The sequence below is a fragment of the Sus scrofa genome, chromosome 16 (assembly GCF_054392235.1).
Source record: "Sus scrofa isolate SSC_HxYL_T2T_F1_AM1 chromosome 16, Sscrofa_HxYL_maternal_Yorkshire_Landrace_v2.0, whole genome shotgun sequence".
NCBI classification, from domain to species: Eukaryota; Metazoa; Chordata; class Mammalia; order Artiodactyla; family Suidae; genus Sus; species Sus scrofa.
Window position 1 is genome coordinate 41392657 of NC_139398.1, and position 21407 is coordinate 41414063.

The 21407-nt window shown below is 36.6% G+C and overlaps 1 protein-coding gene across 1 annotated transcript in view; it reads right to left on the reverse strand.

Annotated features, from left to right (window-relative positions):
- Positions 1–18022: 18022 nt before the first annotated feature.
- The window catches only part of HCN1 (hyperpolarization activated cyclic nucleotide gated potassium channel 1), a 371079-nt gene continuing 367694 nt past the window's right edge, over positions 18023–21407 (reverse strand). Inside the window, exon 8 of the mRNA XM_021077110.2 lies at positions 18023–20220. Within this exon, the coding sequence (XP_020932769.2) occupies positions 19331–20220 (890 nt within the window). The 3' untranslated portion in view covers positions 18023–19330. The remainder of the gene's footprint in view (positions 20221–21407) is intronic.

Here is a 21407-nt window from a genome sequence, read left to right on the forward strand (position 1 = left end):
CTGGATTTACTCCAGAAAGAGATTCTACTCAGAGAGCTTGTCTTGAAGTAGAGAAAGAGGATCCAAAAAAGCATTAATGGGGTGAAACTGGTCATACTAGTAGAATTGTTGACTGAGACCAAAGGAAGGAAAGCATGGGTGTGATTTTCAGATTCATGGTCTGGGCATCTAGGGTGGTGATACTAAAATATAAAACACAAGAAGAAAAATAGGTTTGAGCATAAAAAATATAGAGTTTAGCTTTGGACCTATTTGGATAGTTGTGGAATCCAAGTGTGGGGAAAGCTGTTGGGTAGGTGGGTCCGAAGTCCAGAAAAGAGAACTAAGTGGAGCTGGAGACTTGAAAGTCTTCCATATCATAACAGCTAGTGCTTGAATAGTGTATGATCTATTTTAGGTACTGGAGCAGTGTTCACACCAGAGGTCCAGTCCTTTAATACAGGAACCTCGTGAAGAAAATACATCATTGCTATCATCATCTCCATTTTGCAAATGAGGACATTTAGGCTCAGAAAGGTTGAGTAACTTGTTAAAAATTATCCAAGTAGGAAGTGGCAGAGCTATCGTGCTAAATACAACACTCTGGCTCCAGAGTCCAGACTCTAAACCACTACTCTGTGTTGCTTCACATTAAACAGGTAGTTGAAATAGTTTAGGAATTTTTCAAGAGTGGGAAGAGAAGTGGAAGTAGGACAGCAATCTAATTTCATAACTTTCTTTTTCTTTCTTTCTTCTTCTTCTTCTTTTTTTTGGGGGGGCTGTACCCAAGGCATATGGAAGTTCCCAGGCTAGGGGTCGAATCTGAGCTGTAGCTGCCGACCTATGTCATAGCTCACAGCAACACCAGATCCCTAACTCACTGAGCGAGGCCAACCACTGATCCATGATGGGAACTCCTTAATTTAATGACTTTCTGTTCAACCACTATTTCCTGATATTTTGAATGTTTATTCTGGGCTCAACATCATGAAATATGTAATATCTTTTTGATATTAATCTGGTTGGGGAGACATTTAAACTTATTCATGAGCAGAAAAGATCTGAATTGTAAAATTCAGATCTTAAATTTTTATTAAGGAGTGGGGGGGCCAACTAAAAATTGTCATTTGCCATCTGTGTCTACAAGGATTAAGTTACTTGCCTCTGTAGTTGCTGATAGTCAAGACACCCTAAAGAGTTCGGGGTGGAGATCAGGAATGAGTTACTCTGTGCTCTCAGAAAAACTGTCTGAGAAGGTCTTCAGATAGTTAGATACTTTCAGGAGGTTTACGATACCAAAATTCTTGCCTCTTCTCATATGTAGAAAAACAATACAGTCATTAATGGAGACATCTACCCCTTGTGACTATGAGCAAGCCATGTATGCTTGACTGAATATACATCCCCTTTACTAAAATCATACATAATGCTGACATTCCTGCCTACCTCTTCAGAGCAGTTCCACAGAGCTATCTGAGATGCTGTCTCCTGGGCTACAGTCCTCATTTTGCCCAAAATAAAAGTTAATTCACAACTCTCACAAGGTGCTTTTTTTTTTTCAGTCGACAGGAAAAACAATACAGAATGGAGTTTCTGAAGATATTTGACTGAATAATATTTTCTAAAATTGAAGTTTTAGAAGCTGTCAAGAGCCAGAGAATGAAAGCCTTTATGTGCCATGATAAAAAGTTGGAGCTTGTTGCTGATGGTAATTAAAGGCCCTTTTTCTTCTTCTTCTTAGCTGTACCTGCAGCATGTGGAAGAACCCAGGCCAGGGATCAAACCTGCGCCACTGCAGCGACCCAAGATCTTTAACCCTCTGAGCCACAATGTTAATCCTAAAGGTCTTTGCAGAACTAAGTTTGGGAAAGAGCTGAGCAGCACAGACAATGCAATGAAGTTTGTTTAAGAAGAGATTGTGGGGATTATAATCAAAAAATGGTGTCAGTTTGTGGGAAGTGTTTGGGTGGTGGTCGGTGAAAGAGGCTTTCTAATCAGTGTTTTAAGATAAACTTCAAGAGCGAATAGGGAAAAGTTACAAGGATTTCTCCCAAGATTATCTCCAGATCTAAAGGATGACTCTCAGCCATCACAGGAACTTGCAAAAGAGATGGTAAAATTGAAAATATGGAGGCCTTTTCAAGAATTTAGACAATGTAAATAAAATTTCTTTGACCATATCTTTCTTTTCTCTCTCCATGTTCCACTGGAACTAGATGATCCAACAATACAAGTTCTCTGTTCAAAGATAATAAAATAGGGAAATAAAAAGTGTAAAACACTAACTTGGGATTAAGTTGGCAACTCTAGTTTTAGGGGAGGCCAGGTTGTTTTGAATTGTGTAAAATATTGAAGAATTTACTAAAGGGATATCAAACCAAAAGTTTCCCCATCACATATATAGAATAGTCTGTAATTTTTATTCATAGGATTTAAGGCTGTTTGCAATTTTACATACATATCATTATTTTATTAAAGTGTATCTCCCCACTAGAAAGTAAACTCATGGAACACAGATTTCTTCAGTTTGCTTATATTTATGTCCTCAGCTCCTGCACACAATGGTTGATTGATACATAGACATTACTCAGTAAGTATCTGTTAGGTCACTGGACTAAATATTAAGGAAATACCTATTTCTTTGCAGCTAGGGAATTAGTGCAGAATGGCAAATAGTACTGCGAATAATTGCAATGAAAATGCAAAGAAAAAGAGAGGAAAAAAAGTTGCAGGAGTTTGTAGCAGAAAACCTGGACTTTAAATGACTTTGATATATTTAGCTGTGTTGAGGGGATATTGTAGAGAATTCCAATTTGCAGTGGGAATGGCAATAGGTGGGTAGAATCAGTAAAAAGAAAGATATGTTTATGCAGGGTAACTTAGAGAGATTAACTTAATTAATTTGGATATCCCCTCCAACCTTGGTAGCAAAGTGAAATAAATGATATGTTCAGGAGTTCATGTGGAAAGTAAAGAGATAGGAGACAGTAGGTGAGGAAGAGTTTTGCAGAGTCCAAAGTTGGAAAAACCAAAGTTAGAGACAAGGGCTTTGGGATAACAAAAGTGAAAATGAAGTTGGTTTATTGAATATAAGACAATTGAGAGGGGAAAAAATAAAAAGGAAAATGTAACAAATTGTATTTAGGCATAAAAACAGGAAGGGGGAAAAAACTGAATTGTAGCTGTAGTTTCTAATTTGAGTGTTAGGAAAAATTTGGTACTACTAAAAATTGTAGAAACATTTAATTGGGAATTATTGTGGTTTATGAGGATAACATCATGCAAACTTGAACACTTTATTTATTTATTTATTTATTTATTTAGTCTTTTTGCCTCTTCTAGAGCCGCTCCCATGGCATATGGAGGTTCCCAGGCTAGGGGTCTAATCGAAGATGTAGCTGCCGGCCTACGCCAGAGCCACAGCAACGCAGGATCCGAGCCACATCTGCGACCTACACCGCAGCTCACAGCAATGCCAGATCCTTAACCCACTGAGCAAGGCCGGGGATTGAACCCGCAAACTTGTGGTTCCTGGTCGGATTCGTTAACCACTGAGCTACAATGGGAACTCTAATCTTGAACACTTTAAAACTGAGGGGAATAAAAGACAAGAATAAAAGTTATCCTATAAGTAATGTTTTGGAAGATTGAATCATGGAAGTCAAGGGAGAAATTTCAAGAATTGTTTTGGCTTTAAAGGTGGAACAGGAGGTTGCTTCACAAGAAAAGAAAGGCTGATGAAAATGAGAACTGTGAAAAAGTTGAATGAGGCAAAAGGAAACGAAAAATGGTGGTAGAAGTAGAATTTTAGAAAATGAGGCAAAAAATATTTGATGAGAATGCAAAGGAAATAATCTGAAATGAACTGTAAGAGAAAGGAACAAGACTGGATTGCAGCTACAAGGTGTAAAAGAAAAATATCCTCTGACTAGTGAAACAAAAATTTGAGACTATTGCAATAGAGGAGAGAGATTAAACTATGCTGAAAGTAAAAGTGATAGAATTTTTAAATGCTGGGGTGAGCTAATGGAAAAGTACTAGAGGACATTGCAGGGAGATTGGTCAAAGTGATTAGGTCATCTGTGCGATTGCTAACTGGCACTTATTGAAATTAAGTTCCTACCCTCCCTTAGAGACTGGAAGGCAGGAACTCTAATTTCCTTGATGATTACATTTCAAAAGAGATGACCTCTAGTTCCTTGAGAAAGACATTCGAGATTTATTGAAGATTTACATTTCAGAAAGGAAGGCAAAGAATTTACAAAGCAGGTTGTCTAAAGCAAAAACTCTTATAAAAGGAAGTCAGGCAAAGAATTTACAAAGCAGGTTGTCTAAAGCAAAAACTCTTATAAAAGGAAATCAAGGAGAAGGCTAGTTAAATTTATTCAGACAGAAGAACACTGAGGCCATCTTGGTCAAAGAAGAGCCACAGATAGGCTTACTTTATTTAAGATGAAAAATATGACTCTATAGTCAACTTTGCTAAATTGGGGAATTTAAAAGCCATATATGATGTCTGACTAATGATTGTTTTCTTTGGTATGAAAGCTTAGAAGCTATACTTCTGTGAGATGATTCAATGGTTATCATGGCTAGAGTTATCAGGTCACAGAAAGTTATTGTTTTAAGCATAGCTGTTTTTGAAACCCTTAACTTCAGACTTGACAGTTATTTCAGACTGAAAACACAATTTCTGAAACTAACTTGTGTTGCCAGAAATGCTGAACAATAAAGGGTGAGGTCCCCAACTCAAAGAATTTTGATTTTATAGATACTATCTTTAATAACAACATTCCTCCAGTTATTCTTTAAGAGAAAGAAACAACAACTCCTAATACAGACACAAAATATATATTTATTTTTACATTTCTTCTAATTGGCTATTGAGCGTAGTTATATTTCATTCATTCAATCAATAAATCATTATTTGTTGAGTATCTACCATGTAGCTGACATTATGCTTCAGTTTTTAAAATCTGTGGTTTGTAGAAATCACGTTATCATTTGTATAAATTACCAATCTCATTAAACTTCAAACTGCAAACCGAACTTCCATGTGAGAAGCTCTGCACAAATCTGTTAACTACTATCCCATAAGATTCAAGCCTCTGCCACCTAACTCGTCTTTACAGTCATCCCTTGGTATCTGTGGACGATTCATTCTAGGACCCCTAGCAGATACCAAAATCTGAAGATGCTCAAGTCTCTTATATAACAGGATGTTGTATTTGCACATAAGCTATACAGTTCCTTTTGTGTAGTTTGTTTGTTTGTTTGTTTGTTTATTGGGCTGCACCCATGGCATATGGAGGTGCCCAGGCTAGGGGTCAAATTGGAGCTGTAGCCTCTGGACTGCACCACAGCCATAGCAACGCCAGATCCGAGTTGCATCTGCAACCTACACCACAGCTCTCGGCAACACCAGATCCTTAATCCAAAGTTCAAGGCCAGGATCAAAACTGTGTCTTTGTAGATGCTAGTTAGATTCCTTTCCTCTGGGCCACAACGGGAATGCTTCCATGTACTTTAAATCATTTCTAAATTACTTATAATAACTACCTAATACAATGTAAATGCCATGTAAATAGTTGCCAGCATGTATCAAATTCAAGTTCTGTTTTTTTGAACTTCCTACATTTAAAAAAATATGTATATTTCAGTCCAAAGTTGGTTGAATCCATAGATGCACAATCCATGAATACAGGGAGTAGAATGATATTCTTTCCAAAAGGTTTTGGATTTCTACTCCAATGCCATCAATGGTGTGCGCCTATTTGTTAAGGTGAAAGTTTTTAGGGTTATACTGGAGGTTTTCCTCAATCTGATACCCTCTTCTCTATAAAAATCTCTTCCCTCCAGTCAAATACACCTGGAAGAATTAGGAGCTAACTCTTAAGTTTAAGTTTTTAGCAAAATCAGATCTCTTTTATTCTTGGTAAAAGTACTGAAAGATTGCAAAAAGGATGGAATAATATAGAAAAGGGTAATTTGATAATTCAAAGATGAATTCACTTTTATCATATCTACACTGAAATATAAATTGTAGGTTTTGCTTATGCATGACAGGAAGGAATTTGTCACTGAAGTAAGAAGTGTGCTTTAAAAAAGATGACTCAAGTGTTAATAATTGGCCAGTGTCTAGGAGAATCAGTTATATTAAAAGCACAGGAAACATTTAAGCTTTTCACATCATGCCCAATGTGAAAATTCATGTCTATAAATGTTAGGGTAAGCTAAACTGCCAGCCTGAAGGAGCACCTTATTGTAAGACAAAAAGAGGCAAAAATAAAAGGTCACGACAAACTACACTTGGTATGTGCAGTACATTATCTTCCTTAAAAATAGCATGTCTCTTTCCTAGTTATATCAGCAGTAAAATGAAGTCACTAAATTTAATCTTTAAAAATAAAAGCAAATTTAAAAGTAACTTTCTCTCAAAGATGGAGAACTCCATCTCCCCTCCCCCCCATCTTGTAAACCTTACTATCAATTTTAGCAATAAACAGTGCATGAAATGAAGAGCTCTGGGCTTTTACTGATGGACTAAGTATTTGAGTCAATAGATGCAGCTGATTTGAGATTTCTAGAAGCTTCAAGCTTCACAGTTCTTTGATTATTTTAGTTCTATACTTTTATCACCTATCTACGAATCTTTAACAACGTTCACCCCAGTAGCACTAAAGCACTGTGACATGGGGTGGGTGTTTTCTCATGCTTCAGGTTTTAAAATTTGTGATTTGTACAAATCATGTCATTATTTATATAAATTACCAACTCTCTATGTATGTATGTGTGTGTGTATGTGTGTAATTATGAAATAATACTAAGAATTTTAGATATCAACTCCTGCTGGGAACAAAGCTTTAAGAACTGAGTCCAGATGATTTCCTGCGGAGTCTGCCCAATACAAATTTAGTTTTGTAATTGCAGTAAGAGGTTTTAAAGTATCAGTTCTAAGAAATGATCTTGTATGTCCAGCCAAGAGCCTGAACTTAAAGAGAAGGGCAGGGCAAAAGGTCATATTTGTAGGGCAGGATGCATGCTTCCTGACAGAGGAGTTGGATTACACTTAGACACCAACAGAGCTTCAGTTGCAAAGTTGTCATCTCTCTCAGAACATCAAATGGAAATGGGTACTAGACACTTTAATTGGATCTGTATATCAAAGAGGAGAGTACTTAGAGTGTAATCACTTTTAGAAAACTGCCTCTTTCTAAATAAGTCCTAAAAAACAAGGCTTTATATGTGTAGCCAAACTCTTTGTGTGTGTGTGTGTGTGTGTGTGTGTGTGTGTGTACTCACACATTTTGTTTTAATCATCAACTTTACCAACAACATGGTGACTACTGCATTGTGCTACAGATTATTACTTTAAAAAGGAAAGACTGTAATAATATTTATCATCACATATGTCATTCATGGGGTCCTATCTGGAGCATCTCCTTTCATGCACCACACCTACCAGGCAATAGGATAAATTCTACTGTCACAAGGTTTATGTTAATAGCCAGCTTATGCTCTCATACCCCGTGGAAAATCTCTGAGACCAGTGTGCCGGGGGGGACATTGCTCTCTTGCTCTTTTAGCTTTTACAAGACAGACAAGAGAAAAAAGCTTATTCATAGTAGGATTGATTGACGTCAAGAAGACTGTGTATATGGTTGTCAACTGTTTATAGAAGGCATCTAAAAATACCAGCTGCCTGACACCTGGAGATCTTGGGTCCTGAAGAATGCTTTAGTGGATAGAAGCCTGAAGTCTCCTAGAAAATCAAGATTGCAGGCATAATTCTTCTGCTGGGAAAGCTGGGCATGAGATGTCACACTCACCTAGTTCATATTCCAGGCAGCCCAGAATGACTTAGAAAATTCTGCACATTGCAACTAGAATGTTTGATGTGAGCCGAGAGTTGGAATAAACTTTTTTGCAAAATTTATCTCATTTTATACTCCTAATTACCCTAGGAAGCAGAAACTATTTCAGTTCTGCATTTTCTAATTATGGAAACTGAAATATAACAAGATTATATAACTCTACCATGGCTACATGGTAAGTGGGAAAGCCAATTTTTGTAGCTGGGTTTTTGAAGCAGTGAGGATATACAAATATGGCAGACAAATAGAATTTCATTGATAATGCATTGATCCAAGTAATTTATTTTTAAAGTGTCAGTGTACTATTGTTAGCATTAAAAAAATGATTACAAAAAGCAATAAAAATGTTGGATTGATGTGAGATTAATAAACATGCCTGGATATGGCACTAAATTTTATCCCAAAATAAGGAAATGATAACTCCTAACATGTATGAATTTCTTCCTATTTATTTCTTAGATGATCCCTGATGGTCTAGTGGTTAGGATTCAGTGCTCTCTCCCTACTTATTTCTAATTAAGAAGTGTCAGCAGATGGGCTAAGAAAGGCAGTGAGACCACGGTTAAGTCCAGGGATGGTCATGGGTAAAATTATTAAATAGGTAATTTGTCATCAGTTTCAGCATTTTCATAAAATTTCAAAATTCTTGGCGTGGATGACTCTGTCCAACAGCTCCATAACCCTTCACACTGTGAGGCTTGACCAAACTCTAGCATGTCTTCTGCTGGCTCAAGACCATCTCGCTAGAATAACCCCAGCCCCACTCCAAATCTTTGCCTGAGAAATTTCAGCATTTCCCAAAGAAATGACTGTTTGTTCCAGCCAAAATATAGCTGTAAGCTCTTGTCTTCCATTTTCTTAGAGTAGCTACTTTAAAAAACTTGTAGTTATAAATTCCTTCTCTTCCCTTCCAGATGTAAACTGTCTGTCCCCCAGAAATATATCCTCAAGGACTTGGGAGTCATCTCTTTGGCATGTACACATCTAGAGACATGGTTCTCCTGTCTCCCCATTTCTGTGGGATGGTAAAAGCTTAACGATGGTGGGCACCATTCTCCCAATTTAAAAATCTCTTTTCTCCTAAAGATATGAAAAATTTCTCTATCAGATAAGTGCCAATCAACAAACCACATTGAACACCCGCCTTAACATCCTTACTGCTTTCTTTAGCATACCTCAGCATTTAAAAAGCCTCCGCCCTTTTTTTAATCCCTGGGTGGAATTGAATGAGCTGTTTACACTGCATGTCTCTCCCCTTCTGTAGTTGTCTGAATGAAATCTGACTTGCTTGGTTTCACAAGTCTCCAGCTTTGTTTTTCCTTGAACTTCATGCTTATATAATGTCTTGTCACTCTTCCTGTCTAGCCTAGATCCATTGCAATGAGATGCAACATTGACTTGGGTGCTCCAGAAATGTCCTTACACCTGGAAGTTCCCTAAGATGCTCTTATAATTGATTTTCTTCTCCTAAAACCCCACTAGCCCTAAACTTTTCAAATATTAATCCACATACAAATTACTTTGAGGATCTTGTTAAAATTCAGACTCTTGCTAGGGTAGGCTAAAGATTCTGCATATTCACATGATACTATAAGTAGCAAAGCAGAGGAGAACGCCTAGCAATGTTGATTGATTGACACTTTTTTGGCTATTGTTTAATGATCAGCTCAGTGATGATCTGGATCTTGCTACTTAAATAGCCAATCCTCCCCAATCCCTATTCTTAACACTCCCATTTCTCTTTCCTGCATAGTTTTTCTCCAAAGCTCTTGTCACCATCTGAATTATTACATATTTTCTTATTCATGATGTATTCTTTCCCTGAAGGCTATAGGCTTCACGAAGGCGCACACCTGTGTCCCTGTTGTTCACAGCCATGTCCACATCATCCAGAACACTCCTCGCCACACCATAGCCACACCATACATGCTCAGCGAATGATCGTGGTGAATTAATAAATCATCTAAATTATAGGAAGAACTAAAGGCTTAGTGTGATTAAATCTCTAAGATAACATTTATACAAGAAAATGGACACAAATGAAACCAAATAGAGTGATTAAAGAGCAGGAATTCTAAGCAGGCATCGAACCTGCGTCCTCAGTGAGACGATGAAAGGAAAACATTCTGGATAAAAGGACTTATAGAACTTCTTTAAGTGTTGCCATCCAGGTGACTCCTCTGGCTGTTCTAAGAATCATCTACTCGTAGGTAGTCTGCAAGACTGATTGATTGATTAGTTAATTCATTCATTATTGAAAGATAAGCCTCACATTCCTTCTATTTTAAGATTATTTTTCTATATACTGCATTTCAAATTTTATAAATCTGATGATAGGAAGAAAGCTGAAGGAAATAGAGTCCACTTTCCTATTTCCAAATTAATTTGATAATTTCCCCCTTGCTGCAGCCTATTCTTACTTTTTTATTCTTCCAACTCCAAGTATTTACTTTCTATTATAAAATGTACTATTATATAAAAATTAGAATTATCTGTTTAGCAGTGAGGCTAATACATAGTACGCAGCGCAAATCCCTGTACACAGCAGTATTTAGGATAATTGTTCTTAGCCTTATCTATACCCCTTTTTTATAACTAATATTTGATAACAGTATAGTCTTTGATAGAATAAGAAATTTTAAATGAATAAATGTTATTTCTTATGTGTAATGTGAATCAGATGTAATAAAAAGGTATTTGTATAAAATAATTTAAAAATCACTGTAAAAGTACTAGTACATAGTTATATCACAATTTTTTGTTTTAATTCTCATCTTCCCTATACAAACTCACGTAGTCTAAGGATTCATACCCATTAGATTGGAAGTCTGTACAAAAAGAATTCTGCTGTTGTTAAGTACATGAAGTAATAGGTATTTTGATAGCATGCAGCTTCGTGTGCTTTTGCATAGTATTATCAGACTTCTTATGTTTAAATTCTGTAATCATTTGACAACTATTCACACTTGCAAGCTCTAGTTGTAGCAGAAACCCTCTGTGTGTCCTGCCCTATTCACCTAGCAATTTTCCCTCCTGTTTAACCATTCTTTGTCCACCAGTTAGGTTTGTTTCTCTTTCAGTTGAAAAGCTGAATTTTGGTTGTATCTTATTTCTGAATAGGCCACGTTTTCAGACCTTTTCACATTCTTATTTCCATACCCTCCCCTCTCCAAAAGGGTGACTTTTTTTTTTTAAAGCGAAGTACTTGATATTTATAGCAATGCTATTCTTAATATGTCATAGATATGTAAGCTTAGTTTTGAAACATAGGCATAAAAATATCTCACTGTTTTCCAAAACTTTCCTCCTTCCTAATGTATCCAATATTTCTAATATGTTGAAACCGAATTTCTATAACCTGTGATTTCCTTCACCTTCACCATTATAAACTAACTAGTTCTGCTTCATTATTATTATTAATATTTCATCTTTTCAGGGCTGCATCCGCAGCATATGGAGGTTCCCAGGCTAGGGGTTGAATCAGAGCTAGAGCTGCTGGCCTATGCTACAGCCACAGCAATGCCAGGTCTGAGGCACGTCTGTGACCTACAACACAGCTCACAGCAATGCTGAATCCTCAACCCACTGAGCAAGGCCAGGAATCAAACCTGTGTCCTCATGCATGCTAGTCAGATTCATTTCCCCTGAACCAGGACAGGAACTCCTGCTTGATTATTTTATTTGTTACTTATAAAAATTTTGTGACTCCATTTGAAATACATATCTTTGCTTAAGGTGTACATTTTTAGCTCCATTATGAACAAGGGCACATGGTTATTTGAGAGAACTTGTCAAAACAAGTAAGGAGATTGTCAGGTACATTGTCACAAAAGGTTGATAGAAAACATCTTTAAAGAGATTGAGAAATCTGTGAAAATATACCAGAAGGAAAGTAGGAGGAGAGAATGTGGTACTAAGTGAAGACATCAATCAATCCCTCCGTAATAAACCACATTTTATTTATTTATTTATTTATTTATTTAGCTTTTTTTTTTAGGGCCACACCTGGGACATATGGAGGTTCCCAGACTAGGGGTCCAATTGGAGTTATAGCTGCTGGCCTACATCACAGCCACAGCAACGCCAGATCTAAACTGCATCTGCAATGTACACCACAGCACACAGCAACACTGGATCCTTAACCCACTGAGCGAGGCCAGGGATCAAACCCACAACCTCATGGTTCCTAGTGGGATTCGTTTCTGCTGTGCCACAACAGGAACTTTTTCTTTTTTTAATAAACCACATTTATGCCACATATCCTAAAGCACATCTTCTTAGCCTCCTCAATGTCATATTCCTTTTTGCTCTTTAGAACTACTGTGGTGATACTCTTCCCTATCGAAATGAATATTTAAAGCTTGTTTCAGATATATATTTGATCTCCTTCACTGTCATTTTCCCTCTTTTCATTCATGGTACTCAAATTGCTTCCCAAATGTATATTGTTGGCAAAGTTTGCTTCTAAATCCAAAGACCTGTATATAGTCCTTTGGATCCTAAAACAATTCCCGGTAAGGTGAGGAGGGAGAAGTGATGAATTGTGTTTATGTACAGAAAATTAGATTAAGGTCTCAGAACTGACGTGAAGTATCTTCGTTTTTGGCTGATGGTCAGTCCCACTTATTTTTCTTGCTCTCGGATTTAAAATAAATGAATCAAATCAGTTTTCAAAATTTCCAAAGCCGTGATCTCCTTGTATAAGCCTTTAACTCTGTCAAATGCTTCTTAGTTTGGAGAGATACAGCATCTTTAGATATGTCACTTGTATTTTGCAAGAAACCTTGCTTTTTGCCATCAAAAAAATGTGTGTTTTGAGAAACATGTTGTGCTGAGAACAGGATTTAATTTAGATGGGCTATCACAGATATAAACTAATTCTTAGGTCAATTGAAGTCACTTAAAAATGTGTGCAGAAAAGTTTAACTTTTATACAATATACGTTACAACTTAAAAGAAAAAAGTATTTCTCAAACCTAAGGCCAGAACTTTCTCTGTGACATATTTTATTGTACTTTGGAAAGCAGTTAACATTCATGATAAAATGCTTGAGCAATTTTCTGACAGCTTTTCAAGAAATTAAAATCCTTACTGGGAATATTTCCTCACTCAACTGATACTCAGATTTATAAAGAGATTAGTAATCTTTAATGAGATAATTCTCTAAAAAATGATTGTTAAACCAAAGATTATTTTTTTTCCTTACAAAATAGTTCTATCTAGATGGAATCTTTGAATCTACTTACCCAGAATTCTCTTATTTGGTTTAAACTAAAGATTTGACATATGTAATCAGCTTATATGACAAATTGTTTTAACAAGCTAGATAAGGTCTCAATACTTGCCAACATTCATAGCTTGGAGCAATTAATAAAACCATATAGTAGAATTCTTATATGGCTCACGAAAAAGTTGGTAATAAACTAGCTTGAGAAAGACTAAACTTTCATTATAGGTCTAACTTAAGAAGCTATTATCTGAGAATTTCAAATATGGAGAAATTAAAATTCAATACCATTTATTCATAGACACATAGGATATCATATGTAAAGTAAATAATTCAAATAGAACTATGCAAAACATGCCCAATCAATTGATTTGATCATTGTTCTTAAATTAAACAAAACAACTTTAGTTTAGATATAAATTTGTAGTTACTAGACCATTATAAATATTATAGATGTTTAAATTTGGGGAGAGCTTTAATTTGGGAAGCTAACAATATCTAAAAGTTCTTGGAACATGTCTAGAAGGGCTTCAGAGACAATTTACAAGCCACATATAAAAATAGTCACAGAGTCCCCGTTGTGGCTTAGAGGAAATTAATCTGACTAGCATCTATGAGGACGCAGGTTCAATCCCTGGCTTTACTCAGTGGGTTATGAATCCAGCGTTGCCCTGAACTGTGGTGTAGGTCACAGATGGGGCTTGGATCTGGCGGCTGTGCCTATGGTGTAGGCTGGCAGCTCCAACTCTGATTCGACCTCTAGCCTGGGAACCTCCATATGCCATGGGTGCAGCCCTAAAACAACAAACAAACAAACAAATCACAATTTTTTTTTTTTTTTTTTGCATTTTAAGGCGGCACCCGTAGCATATGGAAGTTCCCAGGCTAGAGGCTGAATCAGAGCTGTAGCTGTCAGCCTATGCCACAGCCACACAGGATTCAAGGCGCACCTGCGACCTATACCACAGCTCACAGCAATGCCAGATCCTTAACCCACTGAGCAAGGACAGGTATCAAACCTGCATCCTCATGGTTACTGGTGGGATTCATTTCCACTGAGCCATGACGGGAGCACCCACAATTTGTTTTTGATCACAAACAGTGATGCCAAACAAGATTATTTACTGTATTAAGAAAATCGGGCTTCAAATGAGTTTTGGCTGACCTCCAATGGGATTTACTGTTACCAAGCAGAGATAAACCACTGTCGAGGGTACTTATATCAACTTGCTACTGGTCTTCAGGTTGTTCTGAATTGAGGGATCACACACATTTTGACTTATGCCGCTAGCTTTGGGATATGTGTTTAGCATTTTAAGGTAATTATGGCAAAGAAGACAATCACTTGAATCTTTCCATCTGCTTATTTCCAAGCCAATATTGTTAACATATATTTGATCATTGGCATGGAGTTACAGGGAGACTATATTCTCTATGGTGTATGTAAGTTTTTAATCTATTAAATACTATTGAATATTTCTCAAATGAAGAACTTCATTATGCTAGATATCAGAATATCACACTTTGAGGGCTGAGAACTGTGCGTTTTCAATATAATTGAGACTATAATCAAAACTGAAAAGCAATCAAGTATTATAAAATTACTAGTATTTTCTTCAAAACAAGTATAATAAAAATTGTCTTTTTTCTGGAGGCAGATTTGTGACTATGGCATAGCATTTTTCCTGTATAGAGAAGCTCATGCTTTTCATACCCTAAAACTATGAAGGAAATGAGGAACAAAAACAACAAATATTAATGGAAATGTCAATTGCTCCTGGAAAAGAAAGGGATGTGGTCTTTGGTCAAAAACTCCAAAATGGGAAGAGGAGGAATACGGCCAACTTGCTTCTAAATTCTTGATGAACTCGGGCAAGGTACTTTCTATTTCTTTGTTCTCTTTTGGAAGTGGAGATGCTCATCATGACTGACTTCACTGCTGGCCAAGTTATAAAATATAGATGCCACTTTTTAAAAAGGAAAGCATCAAAATTATTTAAGAAAGTCACTGCTTTCGTGTGCCAGTAGCAGATACACTTAACCCTGAATAAAACAGCAAATCTTCTTCGTTCCATCCTATTTTCCTGGAAAAAAAGGATAGAGTGAATAAAATTATAGAACTGAGCTAACAAGTCAATGCAGCCAGTCAAACTTTTTAAAATTTCTGACTATTCCTTTCAGGACTCAAGTGGCTAATGATGCTCAACATCCAGTTGTCCTATAAAGGACTTTGTTTCTTTCATATTGAACAGTACGCGTAATTTTTTCAAAAAGAGCATGTAATAAAACTTTGCTCAGTGTATGAACAAAATAACCACACCTGGGTTTTATGGCACATATTCTAGAAGGATAGAGGTAGGAGGGAGAGAAACCTTGTTTAAAGAGCTTAATGTTACAGATGAAAGTGAGATCCATTGCAGAAAAGCAGCATAGTAAAATTAGCAAATATAAACACTTATGTCTTTAAAAATAAGCCTGAAAGATAGTAAAGAATGCTTGTACTTTAAAGTACAAATAATTTAGGATTCAATATAATACATCTAAAATTCAAAACTTATCATAGTGTTTAGATCACTCAAGTCCATTAGGATTATTTTAGTAATCCTAAATGGCTGTGTACTTCGCAGTGTCCTGCAGATGTTATGCTCACTTAAGTTTGTAAATGGAAAAATTTGTAAAGTGGAACAGCATCAATCAGGGAATTATTCACCTATGGGGAGTGGTCACTGAGACCCGGAGACAGGCTATTTATCTGATGAATATAATCTGCCATTTATCCTTAGATTTTCTGAGATTCTTTCACTCACTGTAATAAACTCCATCTCAGGCTTTTAAGTCTGATTCAAAATCCACTTGCATCGGGAGGTTCTGTCACTAACCAAAGCCTTTGAAAGACTGAAGGATAACTTGAAATAGGTTTGTATATGTAAATTATAGGGCAATTATTTCTCAACTTTCATATCCAATCATAGCACAGACATGTCTGTTTTTTGAAACTGGACGACAACCGTACACCAAGGAAGTACAGTGTGAAGAATAAAAAAATTCCAACTTGTACATTATAGAAGAGGTAAAACACAGAAATAGCTGGAAAATCCATGTTCTATTTAGGTCCTTTTCTTTCTACAGTTATAGAATACCTATAATTGGGAGTTCCCATCGTGGCACAGTGGTTAACGAATCCGACTAGGAACCATGAGGTTGCGGGTTCGGTCCCTGCCCTTGCTCAGTGGGTTAACGATCCGGCATTGCCGTGAGCTGTGGTGTAGGTTGCAGACGTGGCTCGGATCCCGCGTTGCTGTGGCTCTGGCGTAGGCCGGCGACTACAGCTCCGATTAGACCCCTAGCCTGGGAACTTCCATATGCCGTGGGAGTGGCCCAAAGAAATAGCAAAAAGACAAAAAAAAAAAAAAAAGAATACCTATAATTGATTTTATAATGATTACCAAGTACAAGCCCTCTTGGAAATCTTATGATGTAAAGATAGAAAGAGGCAAATATGTATTCTTTAATAAAAAAAAGTTTGATTAAAGTATATTGATAAAATAAAATATTCATGGTTTTAGTTTATTTTGTTGAATTTATTAATAATCTTTATATATATTTATATATGTATGGCTTTGAGCAAAGACAAAAGAAATACTCTAATTCGTCCCTGATCATACAGTTGTTATAAGAATCAGCTAGTCTACTATTTTCCCAGCAGCAGAAAGACCAGTCTTTTCAATAATACATTTCTTTCTGTACAGTTTAAAACTCCATACTTGTGGGCTTAACTATGTACAGAGAAAAAGAGGTCACTTTTCAACTAGCAATGAACTTTTATATTACAGGAATGTGAGTCATTTTTTTCTTAACCTAAGTATATATACTCATACATAATATGTATATAATTTACCCTGTACCACTTTATTAGTTTAACATATAAATTTTAGGGTTTCTTTTGTCCATTCTATTACAAAGTGAATAAAAATTTTATGGTTGCACTGAAAGACCATGCAATTCAATTTTGCCTATGTTTCCCAATAGTGCTCAAAATAAAAAAACAAAAATTTATATATATATATAAAAATATTTCACTACCAAACCCATTAGTCCTATCAAATGTAAACTTTTAATAATTTAAAGGACCAATACATGATCTTAATAAATTGAAGTTAATTCTCAGTATTTTAATAAAATAAAGGAATTTTGTACTGATATGTAAATGGTCTTGCAGCTTCCCCATAGGTTCTAGGTAGACTGAACAATCCCTTTCTTACACCATTCCTGATGCACCATCATACGTCACCAGCATGTTAATTATAATACCACATTGATTAGCACTGTTGATTCCGTCCAAACAAGCTGGGATCTGTTAGAAATTAAACATCACAACTCATTTTGGTACTATAGGTATTATACTCAAGAAAGGCATAACAGGCAGCATGGATCCATTTTAGAGTTTTTGCTTTTGTTTTTGTTTTCTGTCCTCAAGTCTCTCTGGAGGCCCTGACCCATTTAATGTATGATCTTTATTAAGTTCTTCTTAAATGCATCTCCAGTGTTAGAGATACAAAAGACCTCCACTTTAGGTCATTCTCTTAACTTGGGTTATTTACAGAAGTTGGTTATTAGGTATCTTCCAGTTGTGTTCCAGTCATCCACCACATTTGTGGGATGTGTTAGGCACAAATGATTTCTAAGGGACTTCTTTGAGAAGAAGCAGATGCTCACTGATCATGGGAAAGGTCAAGGAAACAGACAAATAAACAAACAATGCTCATAGACATTCAGCCTGACCCCTGCTTGCTATCACCAGGTCTGTACTTTTTTCAGCACTTTAAAATAAACTTTCTATCTAAGGGCTTTGTTAGTCACCACATGCCTTAAGATTTACTAACCATTTAGTTACAATACACATAGAGCAAAGTTTGCGTTCCCAAGCAGACATGATGCTATGGTGTATTTATTTTTTTTTAATTAACACCACAGTAAACTACCAACTACAGTGAAGACACAGAACACACTGGCAACTCCAAATCAAGTTGTGGTTTACAAATCATTATTCAAATAATAATAATAATAATAATAATAAATGAAAGTGAAAACCTCACTTCTAGACTTAAGTCAGAGCTCCAAGTCAGCCTTATAGGAATTTTAAGATAGGCAATTAATGAGTGGTTATACTTTTCTAGAAATGAGAAATACTGTAAGCCTTTCCCTACAATGATTGCTTTGAACCTATTTGTTTTTCCCAAAAGCATGCAGGGACTATTTTCAGATGCTTGATTATGGCAAGAAGGAAGAAAAGTAATGATTTTTGGTGCAATACAAGCAATTTGTAGAATCGAGCATACAATTTTGCATAAAACATTGCAGGTTAAAATAATATTGTAGGTTTCAAGCCATTGCATTACAGTTGAATATTTGTCACAATTAGGTTTTGTAAAATTTAAAACTCTAAGTTTTGAAGTGAAGCAATAAAACTAAATTCTTAAATGATGACTTTTACCTTCATACAGCACAGAATAGCTATTTTTATTTGGGTTGAAAAAGTTATTTACAACTAACATTGATTGAGTCTTGGTAAAAGTCCAATAACACATGAAGAGAAATATCCCCTCAGCTTTCTGAAAGATGGATGAACATGTTTGAGGTTCCAGATAGTCACAACAATGGCAATGCTAGTTTCCTACCATGGCCAAGCATACAGTGTGTTCTTTAACCTAATTCAAAATTGAAAGCACCAAAATACAATTTAGAGCTATAAAATGGGATTTGCTATTTAATCCTCCCTAATCAATGATTAACAATTTAGATGCAGAGAAACAGCTAATGAGAGAAATTTTGATTGGTGCTCTTCAGTAGCTCACTTGAGTTGCCTTTTTAAAATCAGAGTTTTGTTTCCATTGAATCCAAGAACTCTTCATAAAATAGAGAAATACATATATCAAAGGAATTAAGTAAAAGTAGGTTAAAAATAAATAATCTTACAACAACATTTTAAATCCTTTAATGATTTAAAGAAAGGAAGACATAGAACACTGAATGCTAAACAAGTCTTTTGAACTTCTCTTGAGATCTTTAGATATAGATTTAATAGCATATATATATATATATATTTTACATTTTGCATGTAGGCCAAAGCTGTCTAAAATATCTCTTCATAGTTGGCTATAGGGATCTATCAGGAGATAGAATAAAATAAGATCTGAGAATACTCTCAGTTTATTAGAGTATTTCTTTCTGCTTTGACAATCAGCAGGGATCATAAATTTGAAGCAAATCGTGGCTTTTCTGCCTCTGGGTCTGTACTTAAGACTGAGGAAGGCTCTCTCTGATGAGCAGCTGCTGGTGGAGGGGGTGCCGGGGGGACTCCTCGGTTGGGGGGAATGGCTCCCGACGACATCTGTCGGAACAGGGTGACTCGTTGGGGGACAGTGCCCCTGCCCCCTGCCTGCAGGCCCGAGCCATGGACAGTGGTCACAGGTTGAGGGATGGAGGCCAGGGACTCACCCACAGTGGGATGTGGTCTGGAAATCAGGGTGGAGACCTCATGGGGCAGCGAGGGCTGCGAGGCTGAAAGGGGCCTGACTTCTCGGGTCAGGCTGGTGTTGTGAAGCGCCTGAGTGCTCTTGTGCACTTCATTTTTCGGTGTGGAGCTGCCAGGTGTCTGTGGCTGCTGGAGCTGCTGCTGGGTCTGCGGTGGCTGGGACTGCTGTACCTGTTGCTGCTGCTGCTGCTGCTGCTGGATGAGTGACAGCTGGGAAGCGGTGGGGGAGGCATAGTGGAAAGTTCGAGTGGCTAGCGGGCTCTGTACAGGAGGGCTGCAGACCGCAGTGGTGTAGGAGCAGGGGGAGAGAATGGCTGACGGTTGAGGGGTCTGTGTGCTGGGACTGGGGGAATGCAGGTTGCTATGAGACAGACTGGTAGCTGTGTACACTGGCGGAGATTGTGTCCTCATGCGAGAAGTTGGAGTAGTAGTTGAAGAGGTGGAATTCAGGGCTGTCATTTGAGGATAACTGATGGGAGCGATTGCCTGCACCATCTCCCTGTCGTGTTTCACAATCTGCTTCAGGATCTCATTCTCCTGATTGTTGAAAACACCAGTGTTCAGATCCTTCTGGAACTTTTGTAAAAGAATTGAATTTTTCTTTCCTGTCAGTGAAAGAAAGATAGGCACTTAGAAAGTCTACAGGACAACAGAAAGACTGATGGCAACGCCAAATGACAGTGGTTCCTGCAAACAAAACTATGGCAGCGTTTCATAAGAGACTTAAGAGCCAAGTAGTCACCTTCATCTTTTTATTTTTCATTGAAATATAGTTGATTTACAATTTTGTGCTATTTTCAGGTGTGGAGCAAAGTGATTCAGTTTTATATATACATTCGGTTATATATATATATATTCTTTTTTACATTCTCTTTTATTATAGGTTATCACAAGGTATTGAATATAGTTCAATACCTGTGCTATATAGTAGGTCCTTGTTGGTTATCTATTTTATATATAGTAGTGTGTATTTTAATCCCAAACTCCTAATTTATCCCCGTCTTTCCCTTTTGGTAACCATAAATTTGTTTCCTATGTCTATGAGTCTATTTCTGCTTTCTAAATAAGTTCACTTGTATAATTTTGTCTTTCTCTGTCTGGCTTACTTTACTTAGTACGATCATTTTTAGGGCCATCCATGTTGCTGCAAATGGCAATATTTCATTCATTTTTACTGCCGAGTGATATTCCATTGTGTACATACACTACATCTTCTTTATCGATTCATCTGTTGATGGACACTTAGGTTCCTTCCATGTCTTGGCTATTGTAAATAGTTTTACTTTGAACACTGGGGTGCATGTTATCTTTTCAAATTGAAGAATAAAAAGCATATGGTCATCTCAATAAATGCAGAAAAAGCTTTTGATAAAAAACAACATTCATCTATGACAAAAACTCTCCAGAAAGTGGACATAGAGGGATGCTCACAACATAATAAAGCCCACATATGACAACCCCACAGGTAACATCATACTCAATGGTGAAAAGTCAAAAGCATTTCCTCTAAGATCAGGAACAAGATAAGAATGCCCCTTCTCATCACTTATTCAACACAGTTTTGAAAGTATTAGCCACAGCAATCAGAGAAGAAAAAGAAATAAAAGGAATCCAAATTGAAAAAGAAGTAAAACTATCACTATTTTCAGATCACATGATACTATACATAAAAACCCTAAAGACATTATGAAAAACCTACTAGAGCTCATGAATGAATTTGGTAAAGTTGCAGGATACAAAGTTAACACACAGAAATCTCTTGCATTTCTATACACTAACAACAAAAGATTAG